Source organism: Cyprinodon tularosa, unplaced genomic scaffold (assembly GCF_016077235.1).
Source record: "Cyprinodon tularosa strain WSP-4 unplaced genomic scaffold, ASM1607723v1 ctg135, whole genome shotgun sequence".
Lineage (NCBI taxonomy): Eukaryota > Metazoa > Chordata > Actinopteri > Cyprinodontiformes > Cyprinodontidae > Cyprinodon > Cyprinodon tularosa.
The window spans coordinates 869009-891403 of record NW_024038168.1 but is presented as its reverse complement, the minus strand read 5'-3'; the positions used below and the strand labels follow the sequence as shown (position 1 = coordinate 891403).

General features: G+C 38.9%; 1 protein-coding gene across 1 annotated transcript in view; it reads left to right on the top strand.

Moving 5' to 3' along the window:
- Positions 1–22395, top strand: part of adamts9 (ADAM metallopeptidase with thrombospondin type 1 motif, 9) — a 65326-nt gene that overhangs the window by 34008 nt on the left and 8923 nt on the right. The window contains exons 27-33 of the mRNA XM_038277881.1: positions 5748–5909; positions 6029–6205; positions 12313–12483; positions 14815–14991; positions 18787–18957; positions 19085–19279; positions 20478–20607. Coding sequence (XP_038133809.1) covers positions 5748–5909; positions 6029–6205; positions 12313–12483; positions 14815–14991; positions 18787–18957; positions 19085–19279; positions 20478–20607 — 1183 coding nt within the window. The remainder of the gene's footprint in view (positions 1–5747; positions 5910–6028; positions 6206–12312; positions 12484–14814; positions 14992–18786; positions 18958–19084; positions 19280–20477; positions 20608–22395) is intronic.

Genomic DNA, 22395 nt, shown 5'->3' with positions numbered 1-22395 from the left:
CCCTCCGGAGGCGCCGGACGGTTTGCCAGAATCGCTTTGAGGCCAACCAATAGTCTTTTTCCATGGCCTCTCCGAACTCCTCCCAGGCCCGAGATTTTGCCTCTGCAACCACCCGGGCCACGACACGCTTGGCCTCACAGTACCTGCTTGCTGCTTCAGGAGTCCCACAAGCCAGCCAAGCTCGATAGGACTCCTTCTTCAGCTTGACAGCATCCCTTACTATCGGTGTCCACCACCGGGTTCGGGGATTGCCACCTCGACAGGCACCGCAAACCTTACGGCCACAGCTACGGGCAGCCACATCAACAATAGAGGCAGAGAACACAGCCCATTTGGACTCCATGTCTCCAACCTCCCTCAGAACCTGAGAGAAGCTCTCCTGGAGGTGGGAGTTGAACACGTCCCTGACCGAGGGTTCCACTAGACGTTCCCAGTAGACCCTCACTACATGTTTGGGCCTGCCGAGTCTTTCAGGCTTCCTCCTCTTCCAGCGTATCCAGCTCACCTCCAGGTGGTGGTCGGTGGACAGCTCGCCCCTCTCTTCACCCGAGTGTCCAAGACGTGTGGCCGAAGATCAGAAAATACGACTACAAAGTTGATCATCGACCTTCGGCCTAGGGTGTCCTGGTGCCAGGTGCACCGATGGACATCCTTATGCCTGAACATGGTCAATGGTTATGGACAATCCGTGACTTGCACAGAAGTCCAATAATAAGACACCACTCGGGTTAAGAGCTGGGGGCCCGTTCCCCTCCTTGAACCGCCACCTTAACGTGGTGGAGGGGTTTCAGTGCCTGGGTGATCCCAGAGGCTATGTTGTCGGGGGCTAAATGCCCCTGGTAGGGTCTCCCAAGGCAAACAGGCTCTGGGTGACAGGTCAGACGAAGAGCGGTTCAAAAACCCTTATGAAGAGGACTACAACGAGGCACGTGACGTCGCCTGGTACGGCGGACCCGGGACCCCATCCTGGAGCCAGGCCTAGGGGTTGGGGTTCATCGGCGAGCGCCTGGCTCGGCTTCTTCCCCAGCCGGGCCAAGCCCGAAGGAACGACGCAAGGCCATCCCCCAGTGGGCCCACCACCTGCAGGGAGAACCATGGGGGACCGGTGCATAGGGGATTGGGCGGCAGCCAGAGGCGGAGACCTCGGCAACCTGATCCGCGGGCGCTACAAATGAGCTCTGGGGACGTGGAATTCGTTGTATCTTACGTTGGATATTTAAGAAAATTCCAAACTAAAACTGGTCAAATAGTTTTGATAACCACCTATAGAAACAATTTACATGCAAACGGGTGTTTTGGGAGCTATTCCAGGAAAAAAGTCTTTTATGTCCTACCATTACAAATTAAGTGATTGCTAAGCTCACCTTGGACTTGCACTCAAACTGTATGCCTTGGTTAGAAAATAGTCACTACAAAAACCTCATGCAGTGTTGAAATTAAAGAGATGTTCAGCATAAATTAATACCAACGGTTTAGTATGGTAGTGGATCTGTAATATGATGTTCCTGTTGTCTTGCAAAGATCCTTGAAAACTTGTAAGGTAACTTGAAATAATGAATTATTTTAAGCATATGTTTCAAACTAAAGGCCCGAGAGCTGAATCCAACCCATCACAGCACTTTATGTGGTCCTCCAACAGCCTATAAATGGCATTCTATGTCATACATTATAAGCAAATGGTTTTCTAAAGTATACAAAGTGGCTAAAACTGCCAATGAAATGGGAGTAAAGTTATAATACAAACAGTGCTCTCTTTTTGAATCAAATAATTCATTCAAAAGCTTATTTATACAGCTGAAACCAAGTTGATGGCCTTATATATGAATAAATGGATTTGACATCCGTTTTGGTGGCCTGTGCTAGAAAACAAGACAATGGGTTAGCAACAGGCAAATGGCTTTAACAAATGTCCAAGACTTCATGGTTCTCTAAACAGAATCAAACAGATATTTTGTTCTTTAGAGTCTCTAAAGCTGTTAAATCAATCTGTCAGATTTACTCTTGTGAAATGTTATAAAAAGGCCAACCTCTTCTGTCATCCAGTCCAAAAAGGATCTTACAAAATATTAACAGCAGTGGTACCAATATAGGTGGCATTGGTAATTTTGTGTGATAATTATTCTTTAAAGCGGTTTGTTTTTACCACTGAGTTGATGTATTTAATGTAGATGTTTACGTATATTTTTTTTCCTACTGAAAACAAATAATACTAACATCACTACAATAAAAGTTTTGTGTTTTTTTTTTGCAAGGCATATATCTTTTGCAGGGATTCCAATAACTGTAAAGTTTTCCTGTATAAATACAGTTAGAAGGGAATTTAAATACTTTAAATGAATGTTAAAGGACCTCAAACAACAACAAACATGTAAAACACTTTGAAAGTAGTCCTGAAAGAGCTCATCCCTTTATATTACTTTTTTAAAGAGTAGTTTTGCTCCCAGCTTTGCTTCAGTTGTAACCTTAACCTTGAAATAATTTTTGCATGAGAAATAACCAACCTCAACACCAATAGTGCTGTTTCAATTCAATTCAGTTTTTTATATACAGGTGCTGGTCATAAAATTAGAATATCATGAAAAAGTAGATTGATTTCAGTAATTCCATTTAAAAAGTGAAACTTGTATATTATATTCATACATTACATACAAACTCATATATTTCAGATGTTTATTTTGTTTAATTTTGATGATTACAAATGACAACAAATGAAAATCTCAAATTCATCATATCAGAAAATTAGAATATTGTGAAAAGGTTCAAAATTGATGGCCCCTGGTGCCACACTCTAATCAGCTAATTAACTCAAACCACCTGCAAAAGCCTTTAAATGGTCTTTCAGTCTAGTTCTATAGGCTACACAATCATGGGGAAGACTGCTGACTTGACAGTTGTCCAAAAGACGACCATCGACACCTTGCACAAGGAGGGCAAGACACAAAAGGTCATCGCTAAAGAGGCTGGCTGTTCACAGAGCTCAGTGTCCAAGCACATTAATAGAGAGGCGAAGGGAAGGAAAAGATGTGGTCGAAAAAAGTGTACAAGCAAGAGAGATAACCGCACCCTGGAGAGGATTGTGAAACAAAACCCGTTCAAAAATGTGGGGGAGATTCACAAAGAGTGGACTGCAGCTGGAGTGAGTGCTTCAAGAACCACCACACACAGACGTATGAAAGACATGGGTTTCTGCTGTCGCATTCCTTGTGTCAAGCCACTCTTGAACCACAGACAGCGTCAGAAGCGTCTTGCCTGGGCTAAAGAGAAACAGGACTGGACTGCTGGTGAGTGGTCCAAAGTCATGTTCTCTGATGAAAGTAAATTTTGCATTTCCTTTGGAAATCAAGGTCCCAGAGTCTGGAGGAAAAGAAGAGAGGCACTTCATCCACGTTGCTTGAAGTCCAGTGTAAAGTTTCCACAGTCAGTGATGGTTTGGGGTGCCATGTCATCTGCTGGTGTTGGTCCATTGTGTTTTCTGAGGTCCAGGGTCAACGCAGCCACATACCAGGAAGTTTTAGAGCACTTCATGCTTCCTGCAGATGACCAACTTTTTGGAGATGCAGATTTCATTTTCCAACAGGACTTGGCACCTGCACACAGTGCCAAAGCTACCAGTACCTGGTTGAAGGACCATGGTATCCCTGTTCTTAATTGGCCAGCAAACTCTCCTGACCTTAACCCCATAGAAAATCTATGGGGTATTGTGAAGAAGAAGATGCAATACACCAGACCCAACAATTCAGAAGAGCTAAAAGCCACTATTAGAGCAACCTGGGCTATCATAACACCTGAGCAGTGCCACAGACTGATCGACTCCATGCCACGCCGCATTGCTGCAGTAATACAGGCCAAAGGAGGCCCAACTAAATACTGAGTGCTGTACATGCTCATACTTTTCATGTTCATACTTTTCAGTTGGCCAACATTTCTATAAATCCTTTGTTTTTATTGGTCTTCAGTAATATTCTAATTTTCTGATATGATGAATTTGAGATTTTCATTTGTTGTCATTTGTAATCATCAAAATTAAACAAAATAAACATCTGAAATATATGAGTTTGTATGTAATGTATGAATATAATATACAAGTTTCACTTTTTAAATGGAATTACTGAAATCAATCTACTTTTTCATGATATTCTAATTTTATGACCAGCACGTGTACAGTAGTGCCAATTCACGACACGTCAGCTCAATCACTTCACAGAGACAATTCAACCAGATCATACAGTCAAATTGGTTCAAAGTTATCTTTCTAAGGAAAACCAGCTGATTGCATCAACTCATTGACTCCAAGGCAACCTCTAACACTAAGCATGCTTGTAGCGACAGTGGAGAGGAAAAACTCCCTTTTAACAGGAAGAAACCTCCAGCAGAACCAGACTCTGTGTGAGCGTCCATCTGTCAAGGGCGGCTAGGGTTCAAAGAGACAGAAGCAGAGATACAAAAGGCAACTGTAAACCAGCTCCACAGGTGGCCCCGTCCAGGAAACACACAGCCAGGCAGATGAGCTCCCATGTCATAGCATAGTTAATCACAGTCAGAGAAACAGGACTTAACTGAAAAAAAGGCCAAGCTCCAACATCTATAAACAAATGTGTTGATGGCACAGCTGATGCACAGCAGATATTTCTCCCCAGGATGGTGTCACAGCCAAACAGGAACAGACCAGGTGAAGCTACTATGATAAGAAAAAGCAGAGAGAGCATAACGTTAGATGTTGAACGAACAAACACTACAGAATAGGAGAATAGAGATATAATGAAAAAAAATATGAAAAATGGTTCTAAGGTCCTCCAGCAGTCTAAGCCTATAGTAGCATAACTATAGAAATAGCTCTGGATAACCTGAGCCACTCTAACTATAAGCTTTATCAAAGAGGAAAGTTTTAAAGCCACCCTTAAAAACTGGTTGCTGGTTCCACATGAAAAGAGCCTGATAACTAAAAGATCTGCCTCCCATTAAAGAAGCAGACCTAATGTTCTTTCCTCTAGTTTCAACATGTGCTCATGTTTTATAACTCGATGTACCCATAACATTACTATAGCAGGTAATTCTTGTGATTATCAGTTCTTCAGTCACGGAGTTACAAATACAGCCACCTAATTGATTGAATTATGCCGTGTATTCATATGGTCCATTTAAAAGTTGAAATTTTTTTTTTAACTCTGAAGCAGTAAAACTAAAGCAGTATTACTAAATTAGTTAAAAATATAATCACTGATCATGAGAACCATGAGCTTAAATCCTCTGGCTCTTCAAGCACTACTAAGGGGTACAATAACAAATACCACTTTACCAGTTTCATTGTTATGAAGACATTTTAAAACATAACATTTGGTGAAAGCTGATTTTCATTGACCCTTTATGCATTAAATCACAGGATAATTCCCTTACAACCTTGTCTAGTGAAGATGCTGCTGCTGTGCTTGAAGAAATGCCGAAAAATATTAATATTACAGCTTGTATTGCTAGTTGAAGCATGTTCACTTGTTCCCTAATTAAAAACCTGAAAAGCGGTTAAGGGGGTTTTGATGTCTTTCCCATATTACATTTTTGACTTCAGAATTGAATAAAACAGTCCATTAATATTGAATTTACTCACATTACCCAACAAATATAAACATGTCAACTAAAGCCAGCCCAAGTACCAGCAGTGGTAGATATAGCAGTGTTAGACTCATGCATTTAAAAAAAAATATTTGCAATAATTTTAACTGCGGATTTTGGGTTCTCTTTGTTAACAACAGTGCTCCAGCACATGTGCAGGAGGCTTCCAACGACGAGTGGTAGTGTGTCAGGATGAGAACGGTTACCCTGCCAACAGCTGTGAGGACCGTAGCCGGCCCAGTGAGCAACGATCCTGTGAGTCAGGTCCATGTCCTCAATGGGTCTACGGCAATTGGGGAGAGGTGAGTCTATTCTTTAACCAAAGCAATGATAAGCATTTGTGTTACTTGTGAAACTTCTTATTGGTTTATGCATCAATTTGATTAAAATGAAAATGTGTTTGGTTTTTGGATGTCTTTAGTGCACTAAACCATGTGGAGGTGGGATAAAGACCAGGTTGGTGGTGTGCCAGCGTCCCAACGGTGAGCGTTTCAACGATCTGAGCTGTGAGATCCACGACAAGCCACCAGATCGGGAGCAGTGCAATACTCAGCCGTGTCCCTCTAACCCTCACTGGAGCACAGACCCATGGAGCTCGGTACGCTCGTAATAAAACAACAACAAAAAACAAAAACAATACTCACATCTTTTCAAGTTTCCAAGTTTTTAACTCAAGCAGTCTTAAATGAGCAGAATGACTGAGGTGCATTGTTTATTTTTATAACACTTAACTCCATTTCCTGATTCCTCTCTGCTGATTGTTCAGTACCTTTTTAATACAATTAGAACGGTATACCTATTGCACTTAAATAACAAGATATCCTCACTTGCAACTTGCCAAAGAAGCAGAAATATTACAAGATGCTTCAGTGACAGCTGTGACCGTATGAATATAATAGCATGTTTTTGACAGTCATACTTACTAAAAAAATATAGAGAAAAGTTCCCACATGGAAAGAAAATCAGGATCAAATTTTATCACAAAACTAGTTATGTAAAATATTATTTTAAAGATAATTTATTTTTTTCTTTTTATTTATGTAAATAACATTTATTCCAATAACAGAAGTTCTCCTTTAGCAAATCTGTTCATATGCAAACACAGATTACTTTTTTGTATATCAGGAAAAAAAACATAGATGCATATTCTTTATAATTCATTTATTGGCTCGTAATCCTCAAACATGAGGGGGTTTCACTATACAATCCTAACATTTATTTAGAGAGCATTATAAGTAGAAGCAAGCATAGGATATCAAGTGGGTACTTTCTTTTTTTAGATGTATTTGTTTTATAAAGCTTTTAAAAATGGCTGTTTTAAAGAAATCAGTTTGTCTTACGACATGCAGGGTTTTTTTTTTTGCAAAGTTACTAATTATAATAAGGCACTTTATTTTACAGTTTACATATTTATCTTCTGCTGAGTTGGTTCTACTATAGTTGTTGACACTTCATCTGCAGCAGAGAGCAGTTAAAACCATCAGAGTAGAGAACAAGAGGAAGTTCTTATGGGAGAATTAAGCTAACAGCTGCTCAAGAGCACCAAGCATTTAAAAGCAAACTTTAATGACAGGTAAAACTGATGTATTTTAAGTATATGCTAAAGAGTGTTTTTTAAATTGCCCTTACTGATTGAGCTCTGTTATAATCAGCTGATTAAAAATCAAGAAACATTAGGTTATTATTATTATTACATTGTTTTAATGAAGTTTAAGTGATGTAAATACAGCCTGAGTAAATGTATTACATATAGTAGTGTAAAAAAGAAATACCTACAAATATTCCAAATAGTTTCTGAACTGAATAGCTTGATCCAAATGATTATCTAATAGTTGAGATCAGATTGGGTCGTCCACATTGCCACCTTTTTCTTAGTGAATATTTGTATCGTTTTATCGGGATAATTGTGATCTTTGATCGAAAAGTATTAAAATATCTCCTTATCGTTTCTCAGTAGTAGCTTGTCTAGTACGGTCTTGAAACTGCTTTCATCAATGTTGCAGCTACATTGATTTTTATATCTCAATATTGTGAAGTTCCATTTTTTATAAAGTAGGAGGGCTCATTTGGAGGTTAAAATTCTTAGGGTGAACATTAAACTCAAGACCTTAAACTATTTAAATATACATTTGGCATAATAACCACCGATGATGTTTGGATAAAAATATGCTTTGTTGTAAAACACTTAACTGTAACTAATAGTGAATATATGTTATTTAGGGTTTGTTACGCAAAACCCGTAAGTTTCCAGTGGTTCCTACTTTCAGAAAAACGCTCACAGCCTCTCCTAATTTGATGCACTTTTAATTGTTGCTCTGAAACACACTTTAGATTTTGGTGTTAAAGAGACCAAACAGCTTACTGGATACCAGCTGTGGTCATTTTGATTTGGAACATCAACATTCCCAAACTGAATGCCTTGGTGCATGTGGATTGTTTAATCCAAAACAATATATTACAATAATATTTTTGACGTACATCTCATATGCACTGCCTCTTTCCTTCAGGCAATGTAGTCTAAAACTTGGAGCAGCTTAACTTTATTCTCCTATATTTCTAATATTCTCCTCTTCACTGAGGTTCCTCCACTGCTGTGAAGATGCTAAGTGTTCATAATCACCACAACACAACTGAACTTGAAAAATATGTCCCTTTAATTACACATGAACTCTGAAGTGCCTAAAATGTCCCAACATCAGTACTTTAGCACCTATGTCTGCTGTGCAAGGACTGTAAAATAATGTGTCTGAGTTTGTGGAAATTATTCGAACCTGTAACTTTTGCATTCCAGTTTTTAGGATTATTTTTAATGTCGCTTTTTTTAGTGTGGCCAAAAAAAAAATTTGAAAACTTTCTGCCCTTACATTGCTCTATGCAATATTTTATGTAGATGTTTGCTTTGTAAATTAAGAACTAGGAACTTTTAAATGTATTATCCTGTGCTACACTCCATAATACCTCACTCGAAACATAACACAACTCAACTAGCCATCAGACGACAACAGTGTTCTTCCTTGGTGCTTTTTGCCAAATAAGGGACAAGTGATAAAAATGATCACATTTTTGGTTTGTTTGGTTCCTCTTGTGGTGCATTGCTGTTTGATGCAGCTGTTTTGTATTTTATTTCTTTCAATGCAAAGTTTGTGTACTGACAGCTAAACGCAAAGAGTGTTTTAGTTGTCAGTTTAATGCAAAGTGTATTACAGATTTGATTTGAGTATTGCTGTATTATCATTGTCAGTCAAGTACAGTAAATGGTTAAACCATTAGGAATGGTTTGCTAATTGTCGTGTTTCGAACATGTAAATCCTGCGACCACAGTGGAGGCTATTGGTGTTTTGTATCCAGAGCTCTAAATGTGAGCAATTCTGATGTGTCTACCTCAAACTCAGTCATGATTGCTGTCTGTGCTCCATCTTTGGCATCCCTTGCACTGGAGCAAACTGAGCTCACTGAGATGAACAATGAGTTGTTGGGGCAATCCAGTGCAGGCAATGGCCTTAAACACAGATCTGAGTTTTTTTTAAATGTAACCTTGATTCTGCTTATTTTCCATATTGTGGAGAATAGCGACGATCCAGAATCTGTGGTTATGGACAACTTTGCTTCACAAACCACCTGGTTGACTCCTGGCCATAAATGCCTGTACTGACATCCCACCTTATTTTAAGGGCCTGTTAACAGAGCTGTGAGTGCTTGTTTTAAACGTTTTTTTCACTAATGAGAAAAGTTTGTTTAAATGAATCCCATATGTGATGGTAAAGTAGCAAAATAAAACAACTTAAATCTAGGTTGTATTACTCCCACATCACCATGGAGTTTAGTGTTCCCTGTTAATTTTTGTTTAGGCATTTTGCTAAATTTGCGCCTTGGTACTTGATGCAAATATTACTACAAATAATTAACAGGCTCTTAAAATAAGTATTTTTATGACTCTTATTCACAAATGGCAGTATTAGTCTGATTCAAGAATATTTCTGTATATTTATGTAATTACTTGTATTTATTGTTCATTTATTATTATGCTGTCAATATTTAATTTTTTATGATTTTGTTGGATTTCCATGCATTTCCAGAAAAGGTCATGATTAAAGTGAAGTAGAGGTACTATTAAAGGCGTTTATTTCATTCTTATTTAAATAAACAATAAAACTCATATTGTCATATTCAGTGACTAAAGGTAATTAAAAAACAAGGGAAACATGGGTTAAATTGATTTTACACAGTTTTTAAAAGAAAAGTTTTTGTTAAAAACTTATAAATATATGAAGCACATTACCAACTCTATAAGCATCTTTACAGAGGATACATTTAGATTATTTGGTCAGGGAGACGAAGCTACTTGATAATCCGAGAGGAGATAAGACCAAAGAACACTTCTGCATCCTTAAAATTCCAATCTTCATGATATCATAACACTTCATGCAGGAATATTTTACCTGTTACCCCATTGCATTGGGGTTCTAATTTAGACTAAAGGACATAATTAATAGCTTTGTGCATTCTGAGAACAGAACATGTAGATTCCAGTCAGATCAACAATTTCAGTGTAGAAATCGAGTCATCAAACGAGCCATTTTAATCTAAACCTTTATAGACTTTGTGCATTTCATTTTTAAACAACTTCTATAGTTGGTAGTAATTTTGAACGGAAAAAACTTTTCATTCTCTTTATGTTTAATGTTTATGTTACCTGTAAAAAACATAAATAACTAATTTACCACTTACGTGGCCAATGCACACCTGATGATAGTGCAAAAGTTCATAAAGTTTAGATTTAGTTAAATAGCTTTAAAACTTTTGAGATTTGACTTTTTTTGAAGTCCAAAAAGTCAAGAAATGTGCCTATTTACTGTTAGATTAGTGGTATCAGCTTTTTTTTGTATTCATCCCTCCTCAAAAATCTTGAGCTGTTCATTTTAACATTGCTACATGAGCAGGGAAAGAAAAAGTATGAATGCAGGGTTCCCTCCTGAACCATCACATAAATCTTGATCTTGATTTATCTCATACTATTATTGGCTGTGAAGCACGTTATTATAGCTCCCTGATGGGAAGTATATCCCAAACTTCCCCAGATAAATCATAGGACAGAATAAGATCAATGATTGTATTTAATAAGGCCTTTGCATCTTGAAAAGCAAAAAAGTGTCTGTAAAATGTCTCATTTAGCTATTGGAGATTTTTGTTTAAAAAAAATAAAGCATCCCTAAAAATCATCTATATAACAAGTTCTCCTTAACAGTGAATGCACAACTGGTTTGACATATTTGTGCATTCTGTACTTATTCACATCAACCTGGGCTGTTGAAATCATTCCCATCAATCCGTCATGCTTTGTGACACTTCCTAAGTCATTTATTGTACTCGGCCACCCGAAAAACACACAGATGCTTTTTCTATGATGGTGGCTTTGACCTTACTATACCTCATTGTTCTGGTCTGCTGTGCATTAGTGACTTAGACTCCAGTGTTAGCCGGTGAAAAGGGCTGAAATAGAGGGAGGTGTCAGCAAGTCAACCTGGACCAGTACTCTTTCATGATAGGTAGAATATAGCTAATTTAACTTAGTAAATTGGGATAAATAGGTATCTTGTGACATATTTGATTTGATATTTTTTTTTTATATGACAGAACTTTTAAATATTTTCAAATAAAGGAGATTCCTTACCCAATTGGAAGGATGCAGAAGCCTAATGAAATAAGAGACCTTTCACTAGTGCCAAAAAAACATTTGAACAAAGCCCCAGCCTTGATGTTATAAGTATAACTAGGTTGTAAGTAACTCAATTAGTGTGTTCAATTTCACCGCTTGACCCTTAATAAAACAAAATATAAATAGTTTATTTTCATGGACCAATTCATATTTTATCTTCATGTGACACCAAAAGCAAAAGCATCTTCTTTTTAATCCTTGGCTACCATTTATCAGAGTTTTGGCAAAGCAAAAAAAAAGAGACGTAAGCAACACAATCAAAAATGTTGTTTTTATTAAAGTTGAAATACAATTTATTCAAAACAATTTGTTTATTGAATATTCAATGTTTTCACTTAATAAAAAAAAATCTGTTTCTTTTAAGAGTTCATTTATTCAGCAATTTTCCCAACAAAGTTGAACCAAATTTTAACATGCATTACAGAATAGTTTTTATTTTTATCTGCAAAGAAAAATTTGTGTTTCAGGGTATTTTTTCTGTTAAATCCTACCTTTCCTCCTTCTTGAACAAGGCAAGAGGTTGTGGCGAGTTCCCGTTCAATATGGTCTCTTGCTGGTCAGGACAAAGCTGCATGCTGGGCTGTGCACCCGTTCAACCCTGAGCCTGTCGCTTTATATCCATCGCCAACATGAAACGCCCCCCTTTTATTTTTCCCAGCACAGTCAATCCCAGCTCCAATCCCTCCTGTAACCCTACTGTGTGTGTGCCTGCCTGTCACACCGAGTTAGACCTCCAGTAACTCGGTGAACCCGGACATAAAAAAACTGCAACCGGGTCAGCAGGCATGTTGGTACAGGTCTTTTCTTCTTATTTTATTTCCCGCCTAATCATTAAAACACTTACCATTTCAGTTCATTTCACCATATTTCTCTCCATGATTACCTATTTTCAGTTATAGCTTGGATTTCCATTGGTCTTAAATTTATCATTGCTCAAATAAAAATGATAACTTACGATTTCTGGTCCTCTCCTTCTTTACCTGCTGCAGTGCTCAGCCTCCTGTGGAAGAGGTGTCAAATCCCGTAAGGTGAGCTGTGTGACCGAATCGGGCCGCTCCATCTCAGAGGAAAACTGTCATCATCTGTCCCCCAAACCCAGCCGGCAGAGGCGATGCCGAGGCGGAAGATGCCCCAAGTGGAAAACTGGCAGCTGGGGAGAGGTAGGAAGCCTTCTCCGTTTGGTTCTCACGCACCCCCTCTTTGCTCTTTATACTTTAATGCTTACCAGCTTGTTTGCAACTCTAAGTGTGTGAAACATGTGCAGCACAACCGCTAACTAGGACAGGGTGCCTTTACAGATCACAGCATGGTGGGCCAAGGGCAGATGCAAACAGAGGTTGAGACCAAGGCTGTGACACTTTAGCGCAGACAGTTGAACAGCTGGAGGGATGTGAATGCTCTTTGATCTGAAGTCCAGTCAAACTAAATCTACCCTTCCCTGTATTTTCTCTTCCTCTGCCCCTCACCTTCTTTTCCTCTCTGTCCCTTTTATCCTCTGCCTCAGTGTAGCTTGTGCCTCCACGATGGAAACCACATGTTGGTCTTTTCGCCTCACTCTGCTACGAGAGGCTATTCTCTCACGTCACGTTCCCAGACAAACTAACAAAATGCACCTGGGTGTCTGCATTGTGCCTTTTCCATCTTTCTTTCTTTTTGCAAGCCCCCCGCCCATTCTCTGGATTTACTCCATCGCTTGAGGCAGTGAAACACAAATGCTGTGCACACGTCAAGGGAGGATGTGCTTCTCCTCAAAGCAGCTGTGCAGCTGCACGCATGCCTGGAGTAAATGGTAGTCCTCACAACGCTTTGAGCTAAGAGATACTAAATGCAATTAAAATGCCTCGTTAAAGCTTTGATATTGCTTGAACTTTTATTTTGTAACCATTAAGTTAAAGGTCTTGTTTGGATTTTATTTAATGGGTCTTTACAAAGTAGAAGATCATTGTAAAAAGGCAGATAAATCATCCATGTTTTAAATAATATATATCTTTTTGAACAAAAAAAATCAGAGAAATGAAGAATGCAAAACATTAGTCTATTTAATAATAATCCTTTATAAAATGTGCAACTAAGTTAGAGTACTCTTGTCTTCATCAGTGACATAGAAGGTAAATTTAGCACATCTGTGAGTAATTCAGTCCAGGTATAAATCCAGCTCTCCTGTGTGGGCCTCAGAGGTTTGTGAGAGAACATAAGTTAAAAAAAAAAAAAGATTATGAAGACCAAGCAACACAGCAAACAGGTCAGGATAAGGTTGTTGGGAAATGTCAAGCAAGGTGAAGTAACAAAGGTTGGATAGGAGAATGAGCTAAATACAAGAAACTCCTGGATGAAAACCTGTTAGAAGCTTCAAAAGACTAGACTAGGTAAGTCAACACCCTAAATATGCAAACTGAGGAAACTACAATTAAATGATTTATGTCAAAGCATATGAATGGGTTAGAATGGGCCAGTCAAAATCCAGAAGCCAACTAAGAATCTGTGAAAAAGACCTGAAAATGGCTGTTTATAGACTATACTTTGAGCTAAAAGTTTTTCCACAGACTACCGACTCAAGAGGCACAAATTAAAAACACCAAACATCTCAGAATTTTATTTTCTAATTATAAAAAGAAAGTTAGAAACACTATAGTTTTCCCTTTACCTTAAAATTAATTCTTGGTGCCAGTCTAAAATTCCAATAACACTGTAGGACAAAATATGACTAACAAATGTTTTTGCAAGGCATTGTATGTATGTAAAGGTTCTTACATCTCTAACTCAGATTTGTTGAAATATCATCATAGCACATTGGAAAGACTAGTTGTTTATTATATCTAAAGGTTGTGGGTTTGATTCCAGCGTCATTGTGTTACATAAAACACTCAACTGAATGTTAATGGATATGTCTAGTGTAAAGCCCTTCAAGTGGTTGGTGTGTTTGGAAAGTTAAATCACTTTATATAAATTCAGTTCACTATTAATTTTCATATGATAATATAGCCACAAATTGCTGTCTTAAAATTGTTTCTAAAAAGGAAAAATAAAAAGTCCAAAGAGACGCATTGACCAACTATGTATCAGGCTGGAAACAACGGAACAAGGAAAATTCAGCCGCTTAATGAAAATGGCCCATCTGAAATAACATAATCAATATTAATATTAAGGTCAATGTAATTATTTTCAAATAATTGAAATAAAACAATAGTGTATTAAGGAATACATTTCAATTACATATTTTTGGTGGTTCAAAACAGTAAGACCCATGCTCTTTAGAAAATGCAATAGAAAATAATTACTTGGTCAGGCTTATATATTTCCCATTTAAAAGAAAAATTATATCTTAAAAACAGTTCAGTATTCATCATGATTTAAAAAAAATATATAATACAAATAAGAATAAACTATGAAAATTGATTTGCAAGCAATCGAGAAGCTTTTCTTCAGTTTGTCTGGGTTTATAGTTAAACTTTCAACAGGAAAGTGACAGTGGTGTTACCTCCTGTTTTCAGTGTTCAGCCTCCTGCGGGGATGGAGTTCAGCGGCGGGAGGTTTTCTGCCAGGTTGGTGACCGCCGGAGCACCGCGGAGAGCGGCTGCCCCCAGCGCTCCCGTCCCCCGTCCAGCCAGAGCTGCCGCACGGCAGACTGTCCCTCCCGGTACCGGTGGAGAGAGGGACACTGGCAGGCTGTAAGTCTGACTGAATGACTCTCTGTTAGAAACAATACAGCTGTAATTTACAGCAAAACACATAGTTTAGACACATTTTCTTACCTTGTGATGCATGGTTATGCCCCGTGATTTCTGGAGTCGCCGCTCCCGTTGGAGGCTGGAATGTGTGATGAGAAGCTCTGAGAGAGGAGGAGTAGAGGGGAGGGCAGAGGACAGGGTGGGGGGTTATTCTTCCTCTCAAAAAGAGCGGGAACACTCTGGAGTAAAATCTGGGGGAATTTATGAACACGTCACACACTGGTTATTATGCAGAACGCAGGTCTGGGTAGGATGGCCAGAAAATTGATTTAGTAAAAGTAACATTGCCTTATATTAGAGCTGATTTCAGTAGCAACAAATATTAGACGTTCAAAATGATTTAAATTGGTGCAAAAAAGTAGTTGGTAAAACAGTTATTTGGTTATTGGACTACGGAAGCCTAGAGTGGTCGGTCGATACTTTTTATCTGTGGCCTTCTCGAGAATACAAGTACATTTTCTTATTATCTAAAGATAACAAAAGACGTTTACTGGTGGTAACGTGATGATAGTTTTCTCATTAAAAAGCTGTTTTCTTGTCATAACGAGATGATTGGGTTGTGTTAAAACTGATTACATTCTTTAACACCACAACACTGGGAGAGGATTTATAAGTCATGGCAGCCTATGTTTAATTCTGTAAATAATCCTGTGTTTAACTTTTAGGTAACGAGCGACATTGTAGGTTTGCTGCAAGCAATTAGACCTATAACTCTGTTTCCTTAGCGCCGGGTGTTTTCTGAACAGCCATGGTGTTATGCCTGTAACAGGTATAAGATGCATTAAAAGGAGTCCAGATTAAAGATGTTCATTCCATTCCATACAATCCAATTATCCACCACAACCTGAAAATGAGTGAAAAGAAATAGGAAACTAAAAAAATTATTTGCACAGACACGGTACCCCTACTGCAAAACTACGAGCACCACAGGCATGGATGGACTGGGAATCCAGGGCTGTTGGCTAGCCTCATTCATTACTCAAACAGGTTATCTTATCTTTATCTCGAGAAATCAATAGCTGTTTTCTCTTTATAACGAGATTTTTATCTTATTATCTCAAGAAAACAATTAATTGTTAAACCGTGATAACGAGATAGTTATATCATTATCAAAAGAAGGCAAAGGGGGAAAAAAAAGTTGAGTACAACCACTCTCGGCTAACTGGACAATTAGTGTTAATATATGTTTTAGTTTCTAAATATGTTAAAAAACTTGATGGAAACTTTATGAAAATTCTTTTAAATTTAAAATATTACATATAAAGGTAAGTAGAATTTACATTGCATCGTTTTATAATCCATATCAAGGTTCCCGAAACTACATTCAGTTCCAAATGTTCCTCGATGTTACCTTCAAGCTAGATTACACCCTGAAAAAGACACAACATGAATGACCTAATAGTAACTTCTACAAAAGCAAAGTTTAAAACTTCTTTCATTATTTACTGCCTTTTGATTTGGGTAATAACTGTCTGATTAATTAGAGCTTTAGAAAAACTGACCTTCAGTGTATGCCATTCATGCTGGCATTCAAGAAACACATCTTGCATGGCACAAGCAGTCATGTTTCACATTATAACTGATGGCTGGTTGAAGGCTAGTTAAACAGAGGCTGATCAGATGAATCAGATGAATGGTAATGATAGCTGAGTGGACATGGGGGGGTGAATGGAATGAGTAATCAAACCAGTGATTGGCGCCAGGTTGATGACAGATACTTGCATTATCATAACTTATTTAAACCAGTTATATACAGATTTAAAACTAAAAAAAGGAAATTAATACTTTCATATAAAGAAGCATTTATTCTTACTGGTGCAAAAATAATATAATATGTATGGATTATTTTTTGTATACAGTAGTAGCCATTAAAAATTTCCCCACTTTCCTTGATGGGCCCTTGGTTGGTTCTTGGATGGACCCTACAATTAATTTTTAAACATCAACCTTTGTACTAAAATAGTCTGTCATTATTTGTGTACATTAAGATTTAAGGAAAAGCATCACCTCCTGGTCAGACCCTATAACTCAGTAAAAGGGTGGAGTCAGAGTAAAAACACATGCACACCCAGGAGACTAAGGGGGTCAATCCAGTGGCTGGAAGTTGGAGGGCATTTCACTGGGAGTTGCAGGGAAGTGGGCTGCCATTCGGCTGGCGTTTGACTGGGAATGGTCATTTTGTATAGCTGCTACTGTATAAATGCTAAAGATACAACATACTCACACGTATAGCAATCTAAAATCAGCTGAGTAATGAGTTAGGTTATCTGCTCCTGTATCCAGCCGGATGTCAACTGCTTATTAAACATTGTTCAAAGCTAGACAACAGTACCTGAAAAGCTACTTTATTTAAATCAGTAGATGATCCATTAGTTTCTCCATCATGGCTCTCAATTTTTTTTCACCTGCCCAATTACGACAAACAAGGATTGTCATGATGGGTCTCTAGAGTTTAAACCCACATGCAGAACACCACAGAAAACGGAGTAAAAGTTTAACAGTTTATTAAATGAGAAGCACACAAGAATAATTATGAGCAGGTTCTGGTACTGGTCCGGGACTGGAATCACTGAGTATCTGCAGAGATGGATAGTTTGGTTAGCCAGGCAGGGGTGATGACTTGTCAGGTTTTTGATTCTGGTTTGTACCTTGATGAGGTTCAGACTGATCGATGGAGAGAGGGAACCGGTTGGGTCCAGAGACTGTGGATACAGCAGGGAGCTCAGCAGCAGCGTCTAGCTTCAGGCTAATGAGGTTCAGACCTCGAGTTGATTTCCTAGCTCTCCCTTGAGAGCTGGCTGGGGAATCCAGACTGATTGTCTTCAGGTTTGGCTTCCTAGGGCAGGCAGGCAGGTTTCCAAGCAAAGCTCCTCCAGAGCTACAGACTTCAGTCGGGCTTTCCTGTGAGCAGAGAAAACAGAGGCTGGTTAGAATCTGGTTACTCTCCAGAGCAGACAGAGATTCTATGTGCAGGATCAGGTTCTGCTCACCAAAACTGGTCAACACTCCGGCGACGAAGACAGGTCTGGCTGTTGCTTATGTAGGAGGTCCCCTGATGGGCTGATGATCCTCAGGTGTGCTGGAGGCTCCAACTCAGGAGACCCACAGCGCTCTCTGCTGGAGACAGGTGGCAGATCTCCAGATCCCAACAGTAACCCAAGTCCCAACAGAAAAACATACAACAGGAGGGGATCCTCGGCGCCCTCTGGAGGGCAAGCCTCTGGATCCCAACAAGGATACTCGAGTGATATTTTTTATTTTGTTTGACATATTGCTCTCTTGTTCCGTGTTGTAAAAACACTAGCGTTGCATCTAATGGTTGATTAATCTGTCAATTATTTTTGGATTAATCGATTACCAGAAAAGATTTTTGTCAGAGTTTAAACTAAAACTATTCCACTTGAGGAGTTCTGGATAGAGCATATTGACAGAAAAAAACTTTTTTTTTAATCATAAATGCAAAACCCTGTTTTTTTAAAAATATTAATTCTAGTATAATTACTGCTCTGAGTTGGTTGCTCTGTCAGCTTGAGTCTTTGTGCTCCAATTCACCAATTACTAAATTAGTTGACAATTCAAGTGTTGATTAATCAGGATTAATCTGATTAATTGTTTCAGCCCTAAAAACACTAAACCTCCTCCTTCCTTCTCAGCCTCCCCTGTACTTGTTATTGTTGCACCAATTAATAAAACAAATTCAATGTGAAATATTTTTTTTTTCTGTCCCGTTTGCAGTGCAGTAAGTCCTGTGGATCGGGCCATCGAAGGCGAGTGCTGGAGTGTGTTGATTACAACCAGCATGAGGTCCATGAAATATACTGTGTGAACCAGATCCGTCCGCCAGACATAGAGAGCTGCAACACACATGCTTGTGAACTAATCTGGATCACTGGGGAGTGGACAGAGGTAAGAAGACATAGTTATTATCAGTTCATTCTCTCTCATTTGTTTTAGCTGATATCCTCTTTTTGTTCAATGAGACACACTGCTCTTCCTTCATACCTGTGTTTTTTTTTATCTCTCTCTCGTTCAGTGCTCAGTGAGCTGTGGTCAGGGCTACCGTCAGCGTCTCATCTCCTGCAGTGAGGTGCATTTGGAAAATGACAACTATGAGTATGGCCATCAGTCTCTGTCCAACTGCCCTGGAACCCCTCCAGAGAGCTACATGCCCTGTAATCTGGGCCCATGCCCAGCTCCAGAAGAGTGGAGGGCTGGAATCTGGGGACCGGTGAGCTTGACTCCTAAATCCCACATCCTCCGTAACCGACCCACAGCGTTCTGTTCCAGACAACCTGCACAAAGCAACGCCTACAGCCTCTCGTATTGCTCCGCTCTGAGTTCCTTGAAGCTTGAGGAGATCACGCACAATATTATTATTTGTTAACTCATAGGAAAACAGTTTAAAGTGTTGAACGCCTCATTTAATATGACATAAATAAAACCGAACATCAGCATCCATCACACATGCAGCTTCAGCCCAATCTTTTTACTTTTATTGTTGATCTTTGAAATAAGGATAACTAGGATCACACAAAATTGGTTTGTTCTCTACCTCGAAAATCTGCATCTTTTCATCCATGCCTTTGTTTTGAAGTTGTGAGATGTGCTCTTGGAAGTTTTTATTTCAACTTTTCAGTATAAAATAAATATTTTGATCGAGATAAATGCTGCTTTCTGGTATGCTGAACTACCAGTAGTGTTCATCCAATCGAACTGCCTTTTTTTTGGGGAATACATAAAATTTATGCTCAAATTAGTATTTATTATTTGTCGTTACCTTATTTTACTTTGACAAACCCGGTCTTGGCGACGTTCCTTTTTGCGTTTGGTGAAATTACATTTACGGATCTTGACCTGGCCGGCTTCCAGCGGACTGCAGTGGAGCAAAAAAATAGCTTGGCTCTGTATTTTGACAGTGAAAGACGGAGAAGATATACATGGACAGTGATGTCCGGAGAAGTAGCGGTGGATGTGGAACAGTTATCATTGGTTAACATTAATGCACAAGTGCTCCGCAGGACGTACGTGAGTGGAGCGGTGACAGAGGATGTGGAACCTGGGGATGACGGTCAAACCCAATGCTAACCAGTCATTAATATGCCCTGTTAAAACTTGATTCATAATAAATGGAAAATTCCTGGTCTAAAGGCAACTTATAACATAAAAAATGTGTAAATACCAACCTGTAATTACTGAAAGCTCACCAACCTGTTAAAACATTAGGGAACCTCCCTTTCCTAAGCCAGGAGTAATACATCTGGGATTTATAAACCAAGCTCACTGTGAGTAATTTGCAGCAGAAATACAAAGGCTTTTCTTTTGGAAAAATTTTATAAGCTGTTGCACCTGCACTTGCTAGTGGAGAATATGAAAGTAATCAGATTAATGTTAAAATTACCCCTACTGTTGCTGTTCTTTTCATTCAGTGCTCAGTAAGCTGTGGGGATGGAGTGATGGAGAGGACAGTGCAGTGTGTGTCCACAGATGGACATGAAGGCAATGGCTGTTCTTCGGATGAAGAACCTGACAACAGAAAAGTCTGCAGTAATCCGAGCTGTGAGTGCTTCATGAAGATTTGAAATGCATTAATGAAATGTAGAGATACCATTAGTCAGAGATTAGTACCTCACTTCTAATCTTTATTTTTGTAACAAACATTGACCTGCCAGTACCAATTTTATTTCTCTTTATGTGTAAGACAATATGAAGCCAAACGGAACAGGGTTTTTTTCTACTCTTCCTGCCATTAGTGGTCATATTAAGATGCAGTGGTGTCAAAAGTATACACATTCGTTACTTAAGTAGAAGTATAGATATTGCAGGGTAAAAACACTCTGGTAAAAGTTGAGGTACTGTATCACCTGGACCTCTTTCCCCAAGTAAAAGTGAAAAAGTATGTGCTCCAAAAACTACTTAAAGTATAAAAGCATAAAGTAACCTTTAAAAAAACTCAGCCAGATGCCACTATATGAATTGAAAGCTCAATTTTTCGACAATTTCAAAAAATTCTTTCAGTTAGGGCCAAGGATGAGGGAGGTCTTGTTGGTCTCCGTCTCCATCTCCCAATACGCTCTTGCCTGTGTCCGACCTTTCAGACATTTCAACATCTTTTTCTGAATAGAAAGTACAGATACTTGTGTAAGAAATGTAATGAGTAGAAGTCAGAATTAGGAAGAAAAATAAGTAATGGAGTAAAGTATAGATACCTAAAAAGTGTACTTAAATACAGTAACAAAGTATTTGTACTTTAGTACTTGACACCTCTGTTTAGATAGGATAAGGAGCAAACTTTTTTTAGAGCACATGCAAAAGCAATTTTCAGAAGAAAAATGCAGAAGAAACATGCTTTAGTAGTTCACATGGGTGAGCATTACTAATTGCCTACAGGTGCTGGTCATAAAATTAGAATATCATGAAAAAGTAGATTGATTTCAGTAATTCCATTTAAAAAGTGAAACTTGTATATTATATTCATACATTACATACAAACTCATATATTTCAGATGTTTATTTTGTTTAATTTTGATGATTACAAATGACAACAAATGAAAATCTCAAATTCATCATATCAGAAAATTAGAATATTGTGAAAAGGTTCAAAATTGATGGCCCCTGGTGCCACACTCTAATCAGCTAATTAACTCAAACCACCTGCAAAAGCCTTTAAATGGTCTTTCAGTCTAGTTCTATAGGCTACACAATCATGGGGAAGACTGCTGACTTGACAGTTGTCCAAAAGACGACCATCGACACCTTGCACAAGGAGGGCAAGACACAAAAGGTCATCGCTAAAGAGGCTGGCTGTTCACAGAGCTCAGTGTCCAAGCACATTAATAGAGAGGCGAAGGGAAGGAAAAGATGTGGTCGAAAAAAGTGTACAAGCAAGAGAGATAACCGCACCCTGGAGAGGATTGTGAAACAAAACCCATTCAAAAATGTGGGGGAGATTCACAAAGAGTGGACTGCAGCTGGAGTGAGTGCTTCAAGAACCACCACACACAGACGTATGAAAGACATGGGTTTCTGCTGTCGCATTCCTTGTGTCAAGCCACTCTTGAACCACAGACAGCGTCAGAAGCGTCTTGCCTGGGCTAAAGAGAAACAGGACTGGACTGCTGGTGAGTGGTCCAAAGTCATGTTCTCTGATGAAAGTAAATTTTGCATTTCCTTTGGAAATCAAGGTCCCAGAGTCTGGAGGAAAAGAAGAGAGGCACTTCATCCACGTTGCTTGAAGTCCAGTGTAAAGTTTCCACAGTCAGTGATGGTTTGGGGTGCCATGTCATCTGCTGGTGTTGGTCCATTGTGTTTTCTGAGGTCCAGGGTCAACGCAGCCACATACCAGGA